A 22986-nucleotide genomic window follows, 5' to 3' on the forward strand; every position below is an offset into this window, starting at 1 on the left:
CAAATGAATTTTATTTTCCCGTTTAGTGAGATTCTCTCTCTCTCTCTCTCTCTCTTCCATCATCTCTCTCTCTTCTCCTCTCTCATCCTCTCTCTCTCTCTCTCTCTCTCTCTCTCTCTCTCTGTATTTCCCTTTACCTTCTCTTACTTCTTCATGAACTCCATAATCTTTTGAAGCTTGAATTTCAAGTCAATTGCTCTTGTGGGCTTGTTCCATATGAATGGGGTTCATCTGAAAAATAATAATGATAAAATATGGGCATTAAATTCATAATAATGATAAAATATGGGCAGTAAATGTGTGTCCTGTCATTGAACTAATTTATAATAGTTAGAGCCTTTACTGTAAGTACTATTGGCATTTCAGATATCAAATACACCAGAATCTCATCCTACTATATCTCTGGAGGAAAAAATCTACATACAAACAACTTTGAATGATGCTTTGAAGGCAAAGGTGATGATTATCTGAATATTAATTCATTTTTCTTTTTTCACTTTTAATATTTAAGAAGCAAAGTTGTCTGTCTTGGTTTTATACTGTCAACTACCCGAGTGTGTAAACTACATGAGTATTGTATGAAACAATTATCATTCATGAGTAAGTTTTTACTGAAGTTGCTTTAGTCCTTTTATCAAGTGGGTTACTTGTACGAAATTACCTTTGAAAGGGATTCTCTATCTTACTACATAATATCTGTTTGTTAATGTGGTTTCTCCATTTCAGACCCCAAAGATTCCATGGAAACACATACTCACATCCATGCCATTTTGGGCCATCTTTGTAGTTCACATTGCACAAAACTGGGGATTCTATTTTCTCCTTACTGAACTTCCAACATACATGAAAAATATATTGCACTTCAGTTTAGCTAATGTAAGTGATCAATATTTTAATTTTATCAGAATTCACAAAAGTAGTGAAATTACTGATGTCACTATAAACAACTGAAACCATGAGATACTGTCGTTGCATGCATTTCTTGACCATTAAACCAAAATGTTGAACCTGCATCTTTAGGGCAAAAAAGTCGAGATGAGATGATTTTTTTAGTTAAAATTCCTGTCAAAGGGAATGGCGGGCTATAAATAACTATGTCTCAGATGAGTGAACGGCTGCATAAAGCATCCAGCTATTGTATATACTATGTAAATTAATCTCTATTTTAATTACAGGTAGTCCCCGGTTATCGGTGGGGGTTCTGTTCCCGGGGTTGTGCCGATAAGCGAAAACCGCCATTACCCAAAACTCGGCAATTTATGGCACCATGGTGCTTATGGCACCAATAACCAGAACTCGGCCCGTTATGGCGCCATAAATTGCCGATTTTATGGCTCTAGACAAGCTCCATAAAACCGGTTCACCGATAACCAAGTCTGCCGATAACCGGGGACTACCTGTACATTTTTTATTATTTACTTGTATATTTCCCATCATACATATTTTTACATCTTAGCATTGATTCGCTTTATCTTGAAGCACATAATATACACTTTTATTTTATTTCCTTTCTCAGCAAGGTTTTATGTCTGCTTTGCCATATTTTGTTGGTTGGATATTCAGCATATGTGCAGGGCTGATTGCTGACAAACTTCGTACAACTGGTGTTCTATCTACAACAGCAACAAGAAGAATTTTCAACAGTATAGGTAAGTACTTAAATTACATCCAGGAATCTCAGATCTCGGTTTACACCTGGTCTGGTGATTAAAATGATTATTACAAAATGTCACCTATTACCACTGTGTAGTATTGCATATTTTTTCAGCACTAGGTAAGTTAAGTTGTTTTTTCAAGTTATCACTTATCCTTCTTGTAAAAAAAATACTAATGTTCTATGTGCTCATCCATTTCATTCAGGTTTTTACGGTCCCATGGTATGCCTTGTTTTGGTTGGGTACGCAGGCTGCAATAAAAATGCGGCCATAGCTCTCCTGTGTGGTGCTGTCGGGCTTAATGGAGCCGTGTATTCAGGTTACATGAATTCCCACTTGGATATCGCTCCAAATTTTGCTGGAACATTGATGGGAATTACAAATACTGCAGCAACAGTGCCAGGATTTTTGGCTCCTCAGATTGTGGGAATCCTCATTACTGGCAAGGTAAATTCCTAGCATCATGATTTGTACAGTATTATTCCAAACATTTATTATACAGTGTCATAATTTTAATGCATGGATATTGTGGACTTAAAACTGAGTTCACATTGAAGTTTATTATATGTTGTGGTATTTTTCAACAGCAAACCGTCTCACGATGGCAACTTGTCTTCTGGATCGCAGCCATTGTTTATTTTGTTGGAAACACTTTCTATGTCATTTTTATTTCTGGAGAACAACAGCCATGGAATGATCTACCAGCCAATCAAGGTATGTTGACTGTATTACTTCACTAGATAAATGCCTGCTCTTTACTATTACAAGGCTAAATGAAAACATAATTGAGAAGCATATGAAGACTCAGTGACTTAGTACACTGTTGTGTTTGTAGTAGTATTTTATGCTCACTGGTTTTTACAAGAGAAATATTTTCAAGATTGTATATATTTTGATGAAATATTCATACAGTTTAAAGATAAAATATAAAAATAAGCTTTGCAGCCAATATACATGGACAGATACTTGTTTTGTTGGATCTCCATTTAGTAAAAGAATGTTGGTCTTTGAAAGTGCCTGTAAAAATTATTATCCTTTATGAGAGCTTTTCAGGTTGTCCAATGAACAACTCTATTCCCTATGAGCACCCTCAAAGGATTGCTAAGATGTGCAGTCCTGTTTAGCTTAGTGCCTAAACTCTTTAGCCAGTATGGGTGTTTTTTAACCATGTTACTTATAAATATCGTATTTAATGTTCACTAAACTGAGACCAATAATCATTGCCATCCACACAAGACTGTATTGTACATTAGTTCAATTATTATAATAATGTTGTTCTGAATTTTTTATAACTTCTAAATAGTAAGTCAATATTCTTCCTTGTAGTGTAGGTAAATAGGCATTATATTTCATTGTTTATGTCATTCATACTAATTATGAAGTAGTTTTGTTAAAGTCACTTGAAAGCTTTTACTCTTGATGCAATTCTTTTTTTGTTTAGTTGCCAAAAAGGATGAAGACTAGTTTCTTAGGTGCCACCTTTTGATTTCCCATCATGATTCATTTTTGTTAATATTCTTTAAACTTTATATACATCATCCCTTCCAGGTAGTACATCAGTGAAGGAGAGGGAGGAACAGGTAGGTCAGTATGGATCCATTCCTGGTCAGAATCAGAACCAGCTAGCAGCATCTGATTCCATTGAAGCACAAAGAGATCATTCGCATATTCCTGAGGTGTTTTAAGTGCTTTGCTCAGTGGCATTTTACTTTTTGCACTTTACGAATGTAAGCTGTACAATATTCCCCCATCAACACTGACCTCTAGATAACTGAAATTGATATAAAATATGTGTCGTCTAGGAGTGCTATGTAGTGTAATGATACTCCTATGTAGTGTAATGATTACAACCAGTTTGCAGGGAAAAGCATGCCAATTAATGTAATTTTAGATTGTGAATATTAAGAGTTTGAAATTGGACTGTGATAAATACACTTACTTAAAAACTGATTAAGTTTTGTAGCAATGGAGGTTTTAATTGGTGCATACTATCTTGTCTTTTGTAACTTTATTTGAATGTTAATGAGCATGTTTCATGATTACTTTTACATCCTACATGAAATATCCTCGTTGTGCACAATTTCAGAATTGTAAAGCCCTTTTTTAGAAAGTGTTATGTATTTCAATCATTTATGTCTCAGGCTGCAGAGCTCAGTTCTTGTTGAAATAGCTTTCTGATTCCAATGTAGCTGCCAAATCATTTTGACGGTGAAATGACACGAAGTATTAGTTCTGTTTTCTGACAAGGATATAATTAGTATCTTGCAAATGAACTGGACTCAGGGTTGAAACTTATCACATGATTGTGAGCAGGTTACATTAGCCTTTTAAGTTTACTTTTAAGGATATGTTAATTTCTTTTCTTAGGTTTTGAACTACAAAATAGTACTCCTTTTTAAAATTTCCAAAAACAAGCAGCAGCTAGTACAGAAAGATTTCCTTATAACACTGCTTTCAACAAGCATTGCAAATGTAGTTTGTCTTTCAGGCTGGTTTTAGGATTATCACTTTTATTTATAGAACTGTCATTGTTAGAAATATACAGCAGAGTGAACAATGGTTGCATTGTGAATAATTTTAAGATTTTGTTGTTAATAGATTATTTTTTAAGGTTTGGATCTGCATCAGTTAGGAATTCAATTTGTAAACTTATTTTGTTCCGACACGGCATACAAACCTTCGGTCCTTTTACAATAGGAAGGTACTAGCGGCAGCTGGATAGGTCGTAAGCTTTCGAACAAGGGGTTCGGTAGTTAACTGCTTGTCCGACAGGCGCGCGCGCGCGACTGGTAGGTAAACAAATCACTTTTTGCTTTCGGCCTGCTGGCGTGTGGACGTGTATCATCGCTCTCTGCCCGCTTTATCGTCGTTGCTTTCGCATGGTTGTGTTTTTCTTTTTCTATTTATCTAGTGAAACTGAATTGTAAGTACAATCATTTCATATTTATTTCCATTGAATTCAATTGTGAATTAAAGGATCTTGGTTTCACCACGCCCTCCGATTACCCGAGTGCCGGGACTGAAGGGCGTAAGTGCGGGAATTCATTTTCCCAGAAATGATCCTCGTATTGTGTATGCTCGGTGCCGAGGGCGGGAGAGCGCTCGCTCCGAGCGTATATTTTGGTTGGAAATGTGTAGATGAAAATCGTAAGTAAGTGCTCTTTTCATTTATATTTTTTTTTGACCTGTATGCTCGTTGCCGAGCGAATGCGCTCGGCACGGAAACTTATTCTGTATGGAAGTGGAATCGCAAGTACAGTATTCTTTTTCATTTTCATATATTTATTTTGATTGTAGCAATACTCATTTTGGATCAGTTTCCGAGCTTACCTGGAAATTGATCTTTTCCCCTTTTTATTTGAATGAAGTGAAATCGCAAGTGCAGTTCTTTTTCATTTTCATATTTTATTGAGATTGCATTGTTTACTGGGATCAATGTTTCCGCTATTTACCGGGAATTGATCCTTCCCCTTTTTATTTGTATGAAGTGAAATTGCAAGCGCAGTATTCTTTTTCATTTTCATATATATATTGATTGCATCAATTCATTATGGATCAAGGTTTCCATAAACCTTGATCCATAAAGGTAAGGAATGGATCCTTTTACCCTTGCGCTCGGTACCGAGGGCGCAAATGCGCTCGATCCCGAGCCCTTATTCATTGTGAAGTGAATCGTAATGCAAGATTCTTTTTCATTTTATTCTTTTTATTATTGATTGCATCAATATTTATTTGGTTCAAGTTCCGCTCAGTCAGGGAATTGATCCTTATGCCCTTGCATTCGGGCCGATGGCACGATTGCTCTCGGGCTCTTATATTATTGTTGGGTACATGGGTGCTGTGCGGGGGTGGGGAAACGAGAACCCCCCCCGCTCAGCTCCCACAGATGGCCCTTCCCCTTCCCCTTGGGGGGGGGAGGTTATCGGCGTTCTTCTCCTCGCCCGATCCGTCGAGCGCGGGGGAGGGCGCTCGGTGCCCGATGTACAATTGTATTCGGGGTCTTCCACTCGTTCGGAGAGGGCTCACCCCCCCGCGCGAGGGGACTTTCCCCCCACTAATCGCTACTACTGTTATTTCCGCAGGTGCTACTGCCACGAGGGTGGACCTTGGTGAGGTATGGGCGTCCTTCCATTTGCAGGGCGTGGCTAGTGTCCAGGGGCTGCGGTTCTATGTCTGGGCCTACTGCGGTCACCCATGGAGTGGTGACCACGCTCCAGGTGACGACGTCCCTCCTCACCTGGTGTAATCACCTCACGTGGTAACAGTCTTGCCTACAGCGCTGTGAACCGTGCCGTTCGCCGTACCGAGAGGGGGGCGTGCTGCCGCCGCTCGTGGTTGCCGCGCTGCAGCGACCACACTTCCGCTGCCCTAGAGCTCGCCCCTGGACCTGCCGCCGGTACCAGGATGTTGCTGGCTGCTGCTCCCCCTTCCTGTGTTCCCGTGCTGCCTGCCATACCTGCCGATTCTGGGCTGACTGTCCATGCAGTTGCTGCGCTGGCTGTCCCTGCCGTTGCTGCGCTGGCTGTCCCTGCCGTTGCTGCGCTGGCGGTCCTACCGATGCTGTGCTGGCTGTGCCCGCTGTTCCTGAGATGCCCATACCTGCTGATGTCGTCCCTGTTCGTGGTGGTACTACCCCAGACTTTGGTCTGTCTGTACAGGTGCGTCCGGGCCCTGTAGCTTCGGCTACAGCAGCCCCGGCTCCGCCCTGGATAGCAGATCTTACGTCTGTCCTGAGGAAGCTGACGAGAGAGGAGGAAGGTGTCGTCGTCGTCGTCTTCATCTTCTTCATCGTCGTCGGCTGCCGCCTCTTCCCCTTCGACTTCTAAGGCTTCACAGCCGAGGAAGAAGAAGGTTGCCTCCTCCCTCCTAAGAAGTCTCCCTCGGGAGCTTCTCGGGACCCGTCTCACCTTGGTGGGACGGGAGGGTTCCTTCCGCTGGTCCTCCTGCTCCTTCGGGAGCGGGGCCCGTCTCTTCTTCCGCAAGGAAGAAGACTAACGGGGACCAGAGGGGTACGGCTAACACCGGTACTTCCTCGCCTGGTGTCAGTGGTTCTGCCACTGCATCAGGGTCCGTCTCGGCCTCTCGTTCGCGGGAGGTACCGAGTGTACGGTCGCCTACCAGCGACCGTGCAGCCAGGAACCAGACCTCTGAGTCCGCTCAGCGTCAGGTTCACGGCACGGGGCGGAAGACTGGTGACAGCCGCTCACGCGACTCTCACCAGACCAGCTCTCACTCTCGCGGCGAACAGCTGGCTACCCCGGGGACGTGACGGTCCACGACCGGCCACGGGCTGAGGCTGGGAAGAGGTCCTCCCGTTCGCCGGTGCCAGCCACGGCTGGAACCAGCGACGTGACGTGCCGTGAGGACAAGCACCGGTCTCACTGTGACAGTGGAGCCTGCAGGGTCCTGACCGTCGCTCTCACAGAGAGCGATCGGGTATGGCAACCAGCACCAGCTCTTCTGACACTCGAGATCGGGGCCGCTGTGCTCAGTCCAGCCGTTCTCCACAGCGAGACGGTTCGACCAGGCCTGCAGCTCGATCGCCACCACGGGTTGACGATCGCCTGCAGCCCTCCAAGCCTGCTGGTTCTGCCAGCGAGCAACGAGGGAGCGTCAGGTCTGCCTCTCCCGTACCTTCAACCTCCTCGGGTTACACCGGGAGGAGCGAGGTATTGAGGAGTGATCGTGAGGGGTGCGCCCCTCACGATCCCACCACGACGCCCTACGTGCCAGGCACGGTTCTTGGACCGGCCAGGACGTATGCGCAAGTGGATGGGGAAGACCGAGAGGGCTGTCGCTGTTCCCCCTTCTTAGGAGGAAGGTTCTCGGAATATGCTCTTGTTCGAAGGGCTTAACGGTCCCACTCTGCAAGATGCTGTGACTTCCGAGATCCAGAGGAACTTTGCCGAGGTTATGGCGCTGATTCGTCAGCACAACGACCTCGGGGAAGGATCGCCGCTCCCACCAGCAGAGCCACGTCTCGGCTCGAGTCGTTTTGGGGCCCGAGAGGGAACCCAAATCGACGGTGGGTCTGCCCGCGATCGGAGCTTGCCGACTGTGTTGAACCAGGTAGTCCTCTCGTCTCCGGACAAGAAGGCTCTCTTCAGTTCTGGCCGGTCGAACAAGCTACTTCACCTCCTCTACTGCGACAGAGGCGTTTCTACGTGTCTTCGGACACCGTATTTGGGAATACCCCTTTCGTCCTCCTGAGAGGTTTCGACCTCGACGAGGACTGGAATGAGTCGGAGGACGGTATCGGCTCTCTCCTGTCAGGTGTCGATCAGCCCCACCCAGACGACGTTCACAGTGGCGGCAGATCCTTACCTACAGTATGAGTTCGTAACCCTCCTCGGGAAAACGTTTTCTCCTGACGATACGTTTTCCCAGGCTCTGAGACGCCATCGCCGTAAGGCGATGGCTGCTCCTTTTCTTCTCCAACTGCTAGTTCCGCTGGGAAGGCGAGCCAGTATCCATTCCTCCCCCATTCCCTCTCTCCTTACGGCTACGAGGGAAAGGGGAGGGATCCTACAGAGATTTCTCTGTAAGATCCCACGTTAGGGGCTGCGCTACCGGGGGGACCTTCGGGTGTCCGACCTGACGTAAGCCCCGGTCGTTGAGGAGGGATCCTGCCCCTTTCTCGATTTCTACGGGAATCGAGAGGACCACCAGCCGATATCGTTTGACGAATTCGGTGGGGGGTTTCGCAGAGTGCTTAGAATTCTACGGAATTTCTAGCGCACTCAGAGTGTTCGAGTTTTTACGATCTCCAAACACTTAGGCGAGACCACGGTCCAAAGTGAGCGAGAATCCCCGATAATTGTTACACGATAATCGGGAACCTCGCTTATGCTCGAATTCCTGTAATTTCTAGCATTTGGAAGAAGACTGCTGCTGAAAGAAGAGTATTTCACAGTAGGCGATTAACCTGGAATAGAGAAGAACGGACGGGAACTTCCAGTTTGGCTTGAACTATCGTCTTCGGTATTCTGTTCACCATTGAAGCTTTCCTTTGGGAAAGACTTCTCCTTCACTCTCTTGACTAGAGAACGAAGGCGGTCGATCTCCAATCCTTATTCTCATTCCTCGAGGGGAAACAAAAGAATTTAGGATGGAGGTCGTTGTACAGAACCTACAAAATATTACTACGTATATTACCCTCGCGACATGATTCTTGTAACAGTTGAATTGTCCGGGGGGTAGGCGCATACCGTAGTTAACTCTACGGTTTGTGACCGAGACGAATTGTATCTTAATTGAACTACAACTCGGGGTTGCCTGCAACCTCCCAGCAGTTATCAGTTTCGATTTTAGATACTTGGTATTGTCATGACAACACCAAATCAGCTTTTGTATTTACCGAAATCCGTTTTCGTTTAAATATAATTGCTCGAGCGTATTCTTTATGCTCGATGGTTCTAGCCGAACGCATTCCTTCGTGGAATAATGGATTAACTGGCAACTCAGGATGACGAGTCACCGAGAGCTACTGCGTATTGAACTGCCTGATAGCGGCTCAGTATCAGCTAGGTCTCGGAGATGCACGGTCGGTTACGTCTCTCTCTCCCCCTGGTTTGATTGACTACCGAACCGTATCTCTGCCCAACAATCATGGACTTAGGTCTCTGATTAAGGCGGGGATTCTCGCAATAATGAAGGACCATCTACTGCTGTGACGCTCGATTTCATCGCCTTCGACATTGCGAGAATTTTCAACAGAGATATCTCTTGGACTCTTTCATCTTTCTGTTTACCGCACGGTAACAGAAGTCTGTACTAGTCAACCGCTGCATCGCACCGCGATAATGCAAATGATTTTTGCAGACATCTGAGTTTGTCTTCAAAATATCTCGTATTCGTAGGTGTGCATTATTCATTGCTCGCCCCGAATTAACAGATATGTCAGAAGACCATCGCCTACTCTCCGACCTGACAGCTCTACTTCCAAATGTTCAGCCCATGAGAAGCAGTTCTTCAGGCAGTATTTCCCTGTCTTCATTACTGAAAAGCGCTCCGCTTTTATTGCAACTACGATCCTCACCGGACAGCAATGAATAGCGGTTTAGCGTTCTCAGTCTTTGTAGCACAGGTTCAGAATCTTGAGAATCCTTCTCTCGGTTTCAGCTGCGAAGACGTAGGTTGCATGTTGTACACCTTCGTCTTCAACGACACATAGTGTTGTTTCTCCTTAGCCGAGAATCAACTATACTATGAGATATCTTGCCATCAAGGACCTCGGTCTCTAGAAGGCAATTGACTTTCGCCTGTTGGGCACATGCCTTAAGAGAGTCATCACCTTGCCTTCTGGCATCGGTGACGAACAAATTATTTGTTTAGTCTCTTGGCAGAACCCTTTTAAGGCGAAGGTCACGTGACTTGCTCGGGTGCTTGGACAACTTGCCCTCCTACTTACCGAACGCAGTCAGTCGGCAGCTGTCAGAGCGCCCAAGTCTGTTACGAACTTCGCTGTGGACTTAGTTCGGTTGTTCCATAACAATCTTTTCTTCGTCCTAACGGCTTGTCACAGTACCCATACCATCGACACCCACCATTGAGTGTCGGTGTCCTATCCACTACCGAGAAGAACAACTTCGCTGCAGACGGATAGACCAGTATGGGTACAGGACATCACCGAAGTCGAGAAGAGGGATAGGTCATACGACCATTCCCTTCTTTTCCTCTGAGGTAATTGCATGACTTTTCCTGCGAAGTCAAGCATCCAGGGGATGGGGATTCGTGACGCTCGATTTCGTACCGAATTCGTAGCGAAGACTCTGAACCCTTCGGTTCCTGACGATCGGTTAGAGTCCTTCACAATCCCCTCCCTAATGGACTTCACCGCCTTCGATGCGAAGGAGATGCTGCTTTGTCCTGTGAAAGCGCGACCGCGCTTTCTGAAGAAACTCTACATCCCAGGATGAGTGTTGAAGACTCTTCGTCAGCACCAAGATGACCTAGAAGTACACTCCCTGGAGTTACACAAGAACTTCTCCATGGCGCAGGTACTGAAGGCAGGGGTCTGGTACAACCAGACCACCGGCACCTCCTTCTACCTTGGATATTGCCCACAGGTCCTTGGATCGTTTTCCTTAGGACCCGTGGTGGCTGCTCAACACGTTGTCTAGCTAACCCAGACCCTAGCAGGCTGAACAGCATCGAGTCCTGGTGTGACTGTAAGAATGATAAGTGAATGAGAGAGTGACTGGCTTCTCTTCCTATCTTTTTCTCCCCCTCTACCTGTGGTAGAGGGATACGGTCATCACCTTGCTGGATAAGGACGAGATGCCGGTGAGCTACTCGACAGAGCCCCATCCTATCCCTTTTACTAGGGCGGATTGGGAAGCGAATATCCACCAAATTCCTCCTACAAGGGGGGGGAAGTGGATGCCAACAAGAGACAAACCATAACTTTATGTTGCCTCTTGCAAATAGGAACTTGTTCTTGTTTGCTGGTACGAAGAGATACGCTTGCCTCTCTCTTAGTACTTGGTCCAGAGGTCTGACCATTGATCCTGCGGTGCACACCCCGATCAATCGGACAGAGGCTTGGATCCCTCCCTCGCTCTTACGACCAGGGAGGCATTCCAAGGTTGGGCGAACACCAGTCTGTTCACAAAAGACTCAGATTCCTCCCACCAAGAAGTGAGTCCTTTCCTATTGTAAAAAGGACCGAAGTTTGTATGCCGTGTCGGAACAAATGACAATTTGTCCAAAATTGCATTTTTCCTAACTATACAACCTGAGGTCCTTTTACACATAGCCCCACCTCATGCCACCCCTCACTCTGCAGTTTTTGCTTGGGCCAAAAGCAAAAGTGATTTGTTTACCTACCAGTCGCGCGCAAGCGCGCCTGTCGTTACAAGCAGTTAACTACCGAACCCCTTGTTCGAAAGCTTACGACCTATCCAGCTGCCGCTAGTACCTTCCTATTGTAAAAGGACCTCAGGTTTGTATAGTTAGGAAAAATGCAATTTTGGACAAATTGTCATATTCTACCTATTTTATAGGTACAAAATGTGATATGCTCATTGTGAAAATGCATATATTTATCTCAAATTAAGTGTTTGTAGTGCTGTATCTGAAGTATGAATATACTTACATGTTATGAGATTTTTAACATCAGAAAAGGTTAGGCCATAATTACAATCTTTGTTAGCATCAAGAACTAGTGCTTAACCTAATAGTTAAATTACCTCCTTTCAAAACATTATCTAAAGGAAATACTACATAAACAAAAAAATGTATCTAAAAATTATGTTTATATGCAAATCAAAATAAATAAGGTTGTATATAGGTGCCATAATGAGTAAGATACTTATGTATAAATCACAAACATTCTAAGTACAATATAAACCAAATACAGATTTTCATACATTCAACTTACCTGTCAGATATATACATAGCTATCGACTCCGTCGTCCCCGACAGAAATTCGAATTTCGCGGCACACGCTACAGGTAGGTCAGGTGATCTACCTGCCTGCCCGCTGGGTGGCAGGACTAGGAACTATCCCCGTTTCTAATCAGATTCTCTCTTTGTCGCTGGGAAGGTAAACATATGTTTGCTTTCCCTCCTGATTTGATTTTCGTGTTTCTCGCCATCGATCTTGCTGGGCCGACTTTTACAGGGAAGGTTACTGGATCGGTGGTTTGGCATACGTTTTTAATAACTTTTTGATAACTTGTTAATAACTTTTAATGAATTAACTTCGAAGTTTTCGAAGAATAGAGTATGTGTAACTACCGAAGTTTTCGGTAGACAATTACATAGTTTGCAAGAAAGGGAAATATAAATATTTATTCATTGATAAAGTGTAATAAATGTTAGATTTGATTGAGGAAAATAAGGTAACTTCCTATTTGAGGAAGTCAGAAAACATAGAACTAGATATGCTTTCTGTAGAAGCTTTAATAGCCCTCGTTCTGACAAGCAGTTAGAATATTAACAGTACTAGTAGTGTTGTTTCCTCATCACCTTCTTACTTCACAGAAACTACAAATTCATTTGCAATTTGAAGATAAAGGAATGTGGCTCAAGATACGAGCTATTATAAGGTAAGAAGTGATTATAGTGTTCCCCATTGCAATAGAGGGTGCGTCTGATCGGCTCTGTCTCGCTCCCAGGCCTAGACCTCTTCCAAGCTCCCTGGCCCGGAGGAGAAGGAATGTCGAAAGCCGTACGGAGGTTATGGAGAAGCCCCCCACCGTTGTCAGGCGTACCCCATCGGCAGGTTCTGTAGAACGTCCCAGACTGCCAGGGATAGCCATTGGAAAGGCATCCTAATTCAATGTGTTCCCCTTTTTATTATCGTCTTGACGAATAAGGAGTAAAACATTTCAACGGCGTAGATTAAATGAAGATGCAAGATAATCTCGTTCTGGCTATCGGCAACCTCAGAAGAGACGGAGAAAGGAGAAGTAATATGAAAATATATCTATTCTGAGAAGAACGAATTAGATATTAAAGAATATTTGTTGATCGAATGAATTATATGGATCTCGTTTAGTGAGTACACATATATAATAACTTTTAAGCTTCTAGCTCCTTGGGCATGAAGCTCCGTTGGTAACGAGGCTCAATGCGCCTAAAGCGTCTGAAACAGGCGCAAAGCGCCTGAAACGAGGCGCAAAGCACCTGAAGGGCCTGATATGGCGCAAAGCGCCTGAAAGACTATGAACCAGGATCTTTATCGGAAATGGAAGTCCTTCTCATTCAGAAGAAAGGGAGGGCTATGTCGAAAATGGAAGTATTGTCGAATTCTAAGCAAGAACAAATATACAAGAGATCGGAACCTTCCGCACACAGGATCTTTCAGAAGGCGGAAGATTCCAGGATTCGAATAACCTTCCAGACGTACAGAACTTTCCAGGCGAGGATCGCCTTTCAGATGCTCGGAACTTCCAACAACAAAACTTTCCAAGGGCGATACGTCTTCTAGGATCCAGGAGTATTCTGATCACGATACTCCTCCCAGGCGCCAGAGTATTCGAACGCGATAACTCCGCCAACACCAGGATATTCCGACGAGCACGACTCCTCCCAGGCGAGGAGTATTCGGAACGTGATACTCCTACCAGGCGCCAGGAGTATTGCTAGGCAAGATACTCCTGCTTAGCGCCAGACACTTTCTCCTACAAGAAGAGCCTGACAACCGCCGAGAGTCTTCCAGGCGAAGGGTGAAAGACATTCGAGGCTTCTCCTGATAGGGACGGGAGTTGTCGCGCAGGCGGCCGTTGCCCTTGTCAGGATCGTCTTAATGCAATAAAGGCAAGAGCAAGTTCGGTTTTTTCCAGGCAGGGACTCAAGATGTAGCACAGGCTGCCGTAGCCTTGTCAGGTTAGAGTCGGTACTGCGAATAGCCCTTCACCTTTCGAAAGGAAGCGCTCTCCTTCGGTTGCTCAATCTTGCCCCAAATTGAGGAATGGAAGATAGAGCAGAATTGTGAGAATTAGTTCAGTATTAGTAAGAGGATATTAAATCATCCTCCTTCTAAAATAGATTGCAACCAACCATTTACAGAAAGAGGGCAATCGTTTGGAAGTTGAACAAGATTCGTACGAGCTCTCATTCATTGATTAGAGGCTCTTCCAGATAAGAGGCGTAAAATACGGACTTATCTCCAAGATAATAAAAAGCTGGAGATATTCTCTTCGATCCTCGGTTGTCATTTGCAATATCTTTCGACTAATACTCATTCGGGATTATTGACGAAATGAACGAAGAGAGTAAGATTTCTATTCTTTCTCTGCATGTCGGAAATGGAAAAGAGTGTCCGTAGAAGGCTTGCTTGGTATATGACTACTGAATGACAAGTCATAATACGCATACCATAGTTGCCTTTCTGGTTCGCTAACGGAATTGCTATATCCTTACAGGATTTTCCTAGTAAAGACTTCGCTTAAAAGGTTTGTTACGACAATACCTATTCAGCCTCGGTATTTAACAAAGGTTGTTTGCCTAAAATTTGCATTATTGAGAGCTTTCTTAGACTCGAGAATAATTTTATTATATCCATTCATTGAAGGGAGTAACTGGCAACTCAGAATGAATGCAGCCAGGCAGTGAACGACACGGCTGTAATTGTGAGCCAATCTAGTACCATCCGGTTCTCGGTCGTGAACGGTTGGTTACATCTTTCCTCTCCTAAAGGATCGAATGCTTCACCGTATATTCCCCATACAATCAGGGACTTAACCACGAATTGAGGGGATTTTTTAGGCAAACATGAATAACATCGTATTCGTTTTGCTAAGGATATCTCTCTGCCTCGGCGAGGAAAGAAATGTAGTAGGAAATTCACCTTAAGATAACGATACACTTAAGCCTTATGCACACACCGTGGTTAATTACAGCGTTCCTACTATCCTTTACAAGAGTTTCCTAGATGAATGCTGTTTACCACAATGTGATACGATTATAAAGAATTTTAATTCGGCAGAGCACGATTTAACATTCATTGGAAAGAGTTGTCAGACCCTGCGGAAAAATATTCACAGATATCTTCGCAAGGCAGAGGATGAACGACCTTCTTATAGATTGCTTCCTTTTCCTCGAAACAAGAGAGGTAGCAAGATACGCCATCTTTAAATTAAATAGGGGAATAAACTTTAGTCTTTTTTTTTTTTTCCCCTAGTTGTATATATTCTTAACACATATTAAAATAAATGGGCGTCTAAGGAAGAAGATGAATGCATCATTTTGGCAATAAAAGGTTGGATTCACAGAAGTCACGTTCTTCTTTCAGCATGTGTCGGAAGGTTTTTCTAAGAGATTTGATCGGAATCTATTATAAATATTGGACCTGAAAAACCTATTCACTCTGAGTCTGTCTGCGTGCAGACTGACCAGAAGTAAATATGAATGAGAGGATTTCAAGGGAAGCTTGATAATTACTTTAAATATGTTAAAGACATAGAGTTGCTGCAGATCGTGCTAGATAGAAAGGGGAAACTGTCCTCTTCCGATACCTCTGTGAACCACATAATGGTTTTCTTCCCTTTCAGAGGGAAGAATCACCTTGGTAATTTATGCTATCAATGAACACAGTGAAAAGATATATTCTGTCTAGACATAAGAATATTAGAGATAGTAGAGAATTAAGATCTTCGGGATCTTATACAATACCTCTATACGATAAGATAAGAGAGCTTATGACCTTAGAATGGGAATGGGATCCTAATTTTGGGCCTCAGATTCCGTGTTCCGACAAGATGGAACTGCTCCTAATCAAATGTTTCTCTGGTCCTAAACGATCAAAAGGACAAGTGAAATTTTGGGCTTTAGAATCTGGAATCAAATTCTATGACGACTCGGCAATGGGTTTCTGGCCAGCATAGTAATGTTTCGCAAGAGAACTAAGCCTTTTATTCCTGGATCAACGCTTTTAGATAGAGGTTTCGTTGTCCGGGTAATGTAGTGACATTGTCATCTACAGAAGAAGAAAAGGTTTAAACGTTTACTGACAGAGTCTTTGGAACGCGAGAAGGGCTCAAACTACTTCCCAAAAGGTTCAGAGAGATACATTCAAGAGCTAGAAATCAACCAATTTCAGCTCAGAATCTCTTTAAATTCCAAGCTCCTTCCCTTCCTTCGGGCAAGGATAGGGAAGCTTCTGCAACGAGAAAACTCATCAACATGGTAGGAGGAGAACTCGTTAGCAACGGAAGTATGCAATAATGATCCTCCTCGGAGGAAGACTTGTCTCTTGGACTTTTGAGATTTCCTATTGTCTACTGGATGGGAGCGGACTAAATTGTGATGAATAATGTGCAGGAGCAATTAGCGTCTTTGGTAGGAGTTACTTTCTAAGGATCCTACTCGTAAAAAAGGATGACAGACTTTCTGATTAAGAGATCCAAATACCGATCTCCTGTCGGGCGCGACGAACCCTACAGGGGAGTTGTCGCACAAGCGGCCATCTCTTGGGGGGAGCGATGCGTTTAGGCCAAGGCGGCGAACGTGGGAAAGTAAGGTAACTCCCTCCACGCGTCTTGGTGCCCAACTAGGGGAGCCAAGGCGCCAAGTAGGCGCAAAGAGCCTGACTTTACTGTAGATCGTTCTAGGCCAAGATCTTCATCCAAGCAACAAGAGCCAACTGGAGAAGAGAGAACTCCTGATAGGAGTATAGCGCCGCGCTAAGCGCAATATACTTGCCATTCGAAAGGCCATTCCATGAGCGATACTCCTACCAAGCCACAGGAGTATTCGGAACTAGATGCTTGCCTTCCATAGGTCAGGAGTATTCGGGAAGAGATACTCCTGCAGGCGGCCTTGAGTACTCTGACCTCGATACTCCTCCCAGGAGCCAGGAGTATTCTAAGACTTTTTACTCCTACCAGGCGCCAGGAAGTATTCGAAGCGCGATTGTCCTACCAAGCGCCGGAGTATTCTGAGCTTAATACTCCTAACAGGCGCCAGGAGTATTCGGAACGCGATACTCCTGCCAAGCACCAGGAGTATTACCGATGAGCACCGATACTCCTCCCAGGCCGCCAGGAGTATTCGGAACGTGATACTCCTACCAGGCGCCATTGAGTATTCGATCACGATGCTCCTCCTAGGAAAGCGATACTTCTGCCAGGCGCCAGGAGTATTCCGAGCACGATACTCCTCCCAGGCGCCAGGAGTATTCGGAGAGCGATACTCCTGCCAGGCGCCAGGAGTATTCAGAGGACGAGGAGAGTATTCCGATCGCGATACTCCTCCCAGGCGCCAGTATTCTAGCGCGATACTCCCTCCCAGGCGCCAGGTATTCGGAGCGTCGATACTCCTGCCAGGCGCCAGGAGTATTCTGAGCTTAATACTCTAACAGGCGCCAGGAGTATTCGAAGCGCGATACTCCTGCCAGGTGCCAGGAGTATTCGAAGCGCGATACTCCTGCCAAGCGCCAGGAGTATTCGAAGCGCGATACTCCTGCCAGGCGCCAGGAGTATTCGAAGCGCGATACTCCTGCCAGGCGCCAGGAGTAATTCTGAGGTTAATACTCCTAACAGGCGCCAGGAGTATTTGGAGCGAGATGCGCCTTCCAGACGGCAGGAGTATTCGAAGAGTTTTACGACTGTCAGGCGCCAGGAGTATTCTAAACAGGATACTCCTCGCGCCAGCCAGACGCAAGCCAGGCGTTAGGCTTCATCCAGATGAGATCCAGTTCAAAGCAAGAAAGTCCTAGTCTTCTTTGAAAACAATGGTGATCTCTAAAGCACTTCATAAGTGACTTGATGATACCTTCAAACAGCTGAGAATTTAAAAAGCTCATGAAGTGCGAGCTTTTGCAAATTCTTGTTCTTTTCGTAACAATATGTCAGGAAGACATATTAGCTTTCACATATAAGAGATGCAACTATGTGTTGACTGCTCATTACACGAAGGACTTCAAGTTAACCTACGAGAGATTCTTCTCTCTGGTTTATAACGTATCAGCGGAATACGTTGCTGGGATAAGGAGCCGACACTGATCCTTTAATAATGAGTTGAATTTATTTTAACTCAATGATTTTTATTATTGGAGGTTTTGAAAGGAGGTTGGGGGGCGGAATAACTGCTCTTTCAATTTAGCGCGAACCCTCATGTTAGGAACAGGTGATCGGGATCGGTGTTGCGCTCCTTAAATAAGTGCGTGTTGTCATATAAGCGGATGTGCTCCCATTGACAAACGCCAGTTAGGTTCTGTCGAGTAAGTGGAAGAGACCCCATCGACAGATCCACAAGAACTCTTGGCCACAGATCACTATCTCGCTAAGGCTCTTGAGATGAAGCAGACTCCTATGCAATAGCTAGGAAGTCAATCCTTCGTCTAGAAACACAGAGGAACTAAGATCTATAAATACCTACAACATATGTTGTTTACCTGTCTAGTCAGTAATTAGCTGTCTCTTGCCCTCCACCAAGGGTGTCAATCAGCTATATAATATCGACAGGTAAGTTGAATGTATGGAAAATGATATTGTTATGATACAATAAACGTTTCATACATACTTACCTGGCAGATATATACAATTAAAGACCCACCCAGCCTCCCCGCAGGAGACAGGTGGAAGAGAGAATCTGATTAGAAAACGGGGATAGTTCCTAGTCCTGCCACCCAGCGGCAGGCAGGTAGATCACCTGACCTACCTGTAGCGTGTGCCGCGAAATTCGAATTTCTGTCGGGGACGACGGAGTCGATAGCTATGTATATATCTGCCAGGTAAGTATGTATGAAACTTTATTGTATCATAACAATATCATATTTACATGTAGTGTCAAGTATGTTAAGAAGAACCATATTATTGCTTTCACTCATTTTGTTTTTGTGAACTTTGGTTGATTATAAGTCGGTACCAGTTTTAACTGCAGCTTGGTGACTGTACAATATTAATTTTTTTTATTAGGTTTAGATCTAAAAGCATTTCATCTGAGGAATTTAGATGAACATTCACCTCTTGCAAGATTGTCTTTTTTGTCATAAAGCATATTTTACTCTGCAAAGAAAGTTCAACAATACTTTTTTTAGATGTCAATTGTATTCATCACATTCAGTTTTTACTGTTTAATTTTTCTGTTGACAATGGATAGATCACACAATCCAAATAAATGTAGTACAATAATACCTCACTTCCATTTTTCCTCTTATTCAAACCAATTCCCCTCTACTAAATACTTTAATAGAATAGATTACACATCCTTTAGGCTCATAATCACTCGGAGTATGCTTTCAAGCACATCTCATACACCACTGGTTCAGACATAACTATATTTCTCTGGTGGAGGGGAGGGTGACCTTGCTTTGTGCTAATTGGAGGGGAGGGTGTCCTTGCTTTGTGCTAATTGGAGGGGAGGGTGTCCTTGCTTGTGCTAATTGGAGGGGGGGGAGGGTGTGGTCCTTGCTTTGTGTTTAATAATTGGAGGGGAGGGTGTCCTTGCTTTGTGCTAATTGGCTTAATGTGAATGCCATGAGCTGATTGGTCAAAGCCCAAGGTGTTTGGGGTAAAATAAAAGTAGTCATGATGAAAGCTGTAGGGTAGCCTATTATATGAACTTTTTTTTTGCACGAACATTCACTAACTTGAGGTACTCTACTGTAAAAGAAACCTACAGAGTTGTTTTTACTGTTTATTTTTATATTCAGCATAGGATAGGCAAGACTAGGATAGGGTTTGGGATAGGCTTAAATAGCCCCAACCATCTACATGGTCGAGCTTTGCTCGATGAACTGTATTCGATGTGGACATCAGAAGCGCGGAAAGTCAGAAAACATTTCCCACTATGTCTGGCGCTTGTTCTGACGTCACATCGAGCAAAGATCGACTGTGTGGATGGGCCCTAAGTTGGAACAACATTGCCCATATATGCATTTTGTTTGTATGGATCTGTTTGTGTAGGTAAGAGGTGGTGACAGTTGTTGCTGTGCTTGTGGAAGTTAATGGGGAATTATGTGGAAGTTTGCCGCTACATTCCCTTTATTACTTAAAAAAAAAAAAAAAGAGGTAGAGCAGATGGAAATCACCAGAAAAATTGCTTAAAGTGAAGACATAGAACGATAATAGATTTGAAATTTGTAACCAAGCTCTTGAATCCCATTTAGACCAATGTTGAAATCATGTAGCTAAGTACAGTATTAAGAATTGTTTTAAATGGAGTATCCATAGAAATTAATAAAATAAATAGGAATTTCTTTTAAAAGACTGGAAAAAGTATTTTTATTTGGTGATGTACTTTTGACCATCTGAAAATATGTAGCTTACCTCTTTAATATTAGACCATCTGAGAATATGAAGCTTACATCTTGATGACGATGTTGAAGAAACTAGCAGATCTCCACCAGCTGAAATACAAGGTGATATTGCTGCTGTATGAAAGAGAGTATGAAGTTAAAACTTCCCATAATTTCTTTAAAGCCAGATACATATTTTATTTTTAAAAGTCTGATTATGAATACAACCTGTCTCATATACACTGTAAGGCAGTGTATATAAACCTGTTGTTTAGAAAAACATTTAAAATCATTCTTTGTCATTGTACAATTTTCATAAGACTTGCACAATTGCTACGTGTATTTTTATTTTGCATTTCATAGGTGACCTCTGTGACTAAGTAATAATTTACCTGTTTTTACTGCAGATTTGATTATACTTTCAATATTTTGCTGAATACTATTCAAGACCTTTAGTCTGCTAGTTTTACTAATTCCAAATCAGCCTTACAAGTTTTTTTTTTTTTTTTTTTTTTTGTTTTTTTTTTTTTTTTTTTTTTTTAAGCAGATCAACTTTCTTACTGTTGAAGACATGAAGTTACCATAATAAGAATAGGGATGGTAGGACATTCTTAGAAGAAGATTGACACTGCATAAGAAAAATCCCACTTTGGAATTCAAAATTATATTCTGGACACTTAGCTCTAATGGATAAAAGCAAACTTAACATAAAATACTTTAAAAAAGGATAATTAAAAGTTTCATTAATAACATTAAAATACATTTGGTGTGACCTCTATCTGGACTAGGAGGAGTGAGACAGTTTGTGGAAGGAAGTATTATATAATGCCTCCATGCACCAGCATTACAATCTTACCGGTAAAACATATTTTATTATGAATAATAAAATAATGAAGCTGCTTCACCTTTTGGTTTATATTCAGTCTCCCCATTACCACCCAAAACAAGGATGCATTGCCCAAATTTATTACTACCTATAAACTGATGTCACATTCTTACCATTATAAAGGGCAATGTGTTTGTTACTCCTAAGGGACACATAGCTATCCTAGTCTTAAAGCAAAGTTGGAAATGTTTCACCCAAAGCACTTGTTGCATGCAGTTAACTGCCAAACACTAGGCTACAAGGCGGTAACTTTACCTTTATCAGGCTTGTGTAGTTTGCAAATGTGTAGGAGAGGAAACAAATGGACACCAGATATGTGTATAGTAAGTTACTTAAAATACAAGATCAGGCAAGGTTTCCACAAAAGGTCTGTTTGCCACTCATTACGTTAAATTCCCATAAGAAAATAAGAGTTCATGGCTAGCCCCTTCACTTTTGAAGTTCTTCCATTGGTTCTAGTTGTCACTTGAGCTAATGTGTATGTATCAAAATTTACTTGACTAATGGAGTGTACAGAAACTCCTCAAGTGCCAAAAAATACATTTTGCACAATCAATTTCTACTTTACATCATACTCATTCTGAATGCTGGCTTACTAATTGTCAGTGGTTATGTGCTGCTAAAAATACATAGTCACAAATCAAGTAGTAAGTAAGTTGTGTACTACTATAGCTACAAAAATTGTATGACAATTGTTATCTTAAAAAAATAAACAAGGTACTACTGTATTATGTTCTGCACTAGGTTTTAGAACTTTATCTCTTCCATTTGAAATCGATGTTGTAGTAATAAAATTTGTATGTCTACTTAGGCGGAACCAAAGTTAAAATAACCAGAAACCCTAAAAAAATGCAAATTTGTTATTTTTTTTTCACAACTGTGATAAATGAAATACCAACAAGAAACCTATAGTATCTGTAAGTGTAAGAGTAAGGTGTTGTATACTGTTTTACATCGTTATACTTGTAATATCAAGTTGACCTTGAAAGTAAAGTATATTAAATGTGTTTGTTAATTTCAATTACCTGTTCTTGCAATCAGCCTCCATAATTATAGAAGAATGAAAAAAACAATTCTGTAACCCTGCATGCTTATCTTTTTTTCTTCTTTTATTTTCTACTAACTTTGGTTAATTTATGGATATGATGTAGTAGCTGTATGAATACAATGTACAGAATAACATTCAATCCAACAAAAAAAAGCTTATGTATAGTATGCAAATTTGTAAAGAAATGCTTCAAATCCCAAGTCAAATAAAGATGCCCAGATTCTAATAAGGCTGGTTTTGTAAAAACTTACAATATTTATGGCATAAACTGTAAGATTTTGCACTTATCTGGCATACATACCTCAGATAGCTCCTAACAGAGCAATGAAATTGATGAATCCATATTCCATTCTATGAAATACACCCACAGTTGCTTGCAATCCCCCCCATTCACAGGCTCAAAGTGAACTTGGCAAACTGCATGTTGACAAGTCCTGTGTATGAATGGTCAGATTGACATTGAAAGAAGACAGGCCTACCACAACGTCAGTGAGTTGCCTCCCCCTGTTTACAAGAACACAGGGCGTTGTGCTGTAATGCCACCAAGCCTTCAATCCGACATCCTGATGGCACTTTGTGCTGTTTATAAGGGAGTGGCTGCCATATTGGTAGTGGAAGAGACACTTACTACTGCATTTTGGCAAGGCATTAGTACTACAGACATTGCTGTTACATGCAACAAATACAGTCAAACAACACCAACACGCCC

General features: G+C 42.8%; 1 protein-coding gene and 1 long non-coding RNA gene across 2 annotated transcripts in view; one reads left to right on the forward strand and one right to left on the reverse strand.

Annotated features, from left to right (window-relative positions):
- The window catches only part of LOC135213160 (putative inorganic phosphate cotransporter), a 47480-nt gene extending 42198 nt beyond the window's left edge, over positions 1-5282 (forward strand). The window contains exons 6-11 of the mRNA XM_064247103.1: positions 367-456; positions 727-876; positions 1517-1649; positions 1861-2102; positions 2243-2369; positions 3204-5282. Of these exons, the coding sequence (XP_064103173.1) occupies positions 367-456; positions 727-876; positions 1517-1649; positions 1861-2102; positions 2243-2369; positions 3204-3340 (879 nt within the window). The 3' untranslated portion in view covers positions 3341-5282. The remainder of the gene's footprint in view (positions 1-366; positions 457-726; positions 877-1516; positions 1650-1860; positions 2103-2242; positions 2370-3203) is intronic.
- Positions 94-22986, reverse strand: part of LOC135213166 (uncharacterized) — a 25944-nt gene continuing 3051 nt past the window's right edge. Inside the window, exons 2-3 of the long non-coding RNA XR_010314087.1 lie at positions 20375-20454; positions 94-231 (exon numbers count right to left, since the gene is read on the reverse strand). This is a non-coding gene — a long non-coding RNA (uncharacterized LOC135213166). The remainder of the gene's footprint in view (positions 232-20374; positions 20455-22986) is intronic.

This window comes from Macrobrachium nipponense, chromosome 42 (genome assembly GCF_015104395.2).
Source record: "Macrobrachium nipponense isolate FS-2020 chromosome 42, ASM1510439v2, whole genome shotgun sequence".
NCBI lineage: Eukaryota > Metazoa > Arthropoda > Malacostraca > Decapoda > Palaemonidae > Macrobrachium > Macrobrachium nipponense.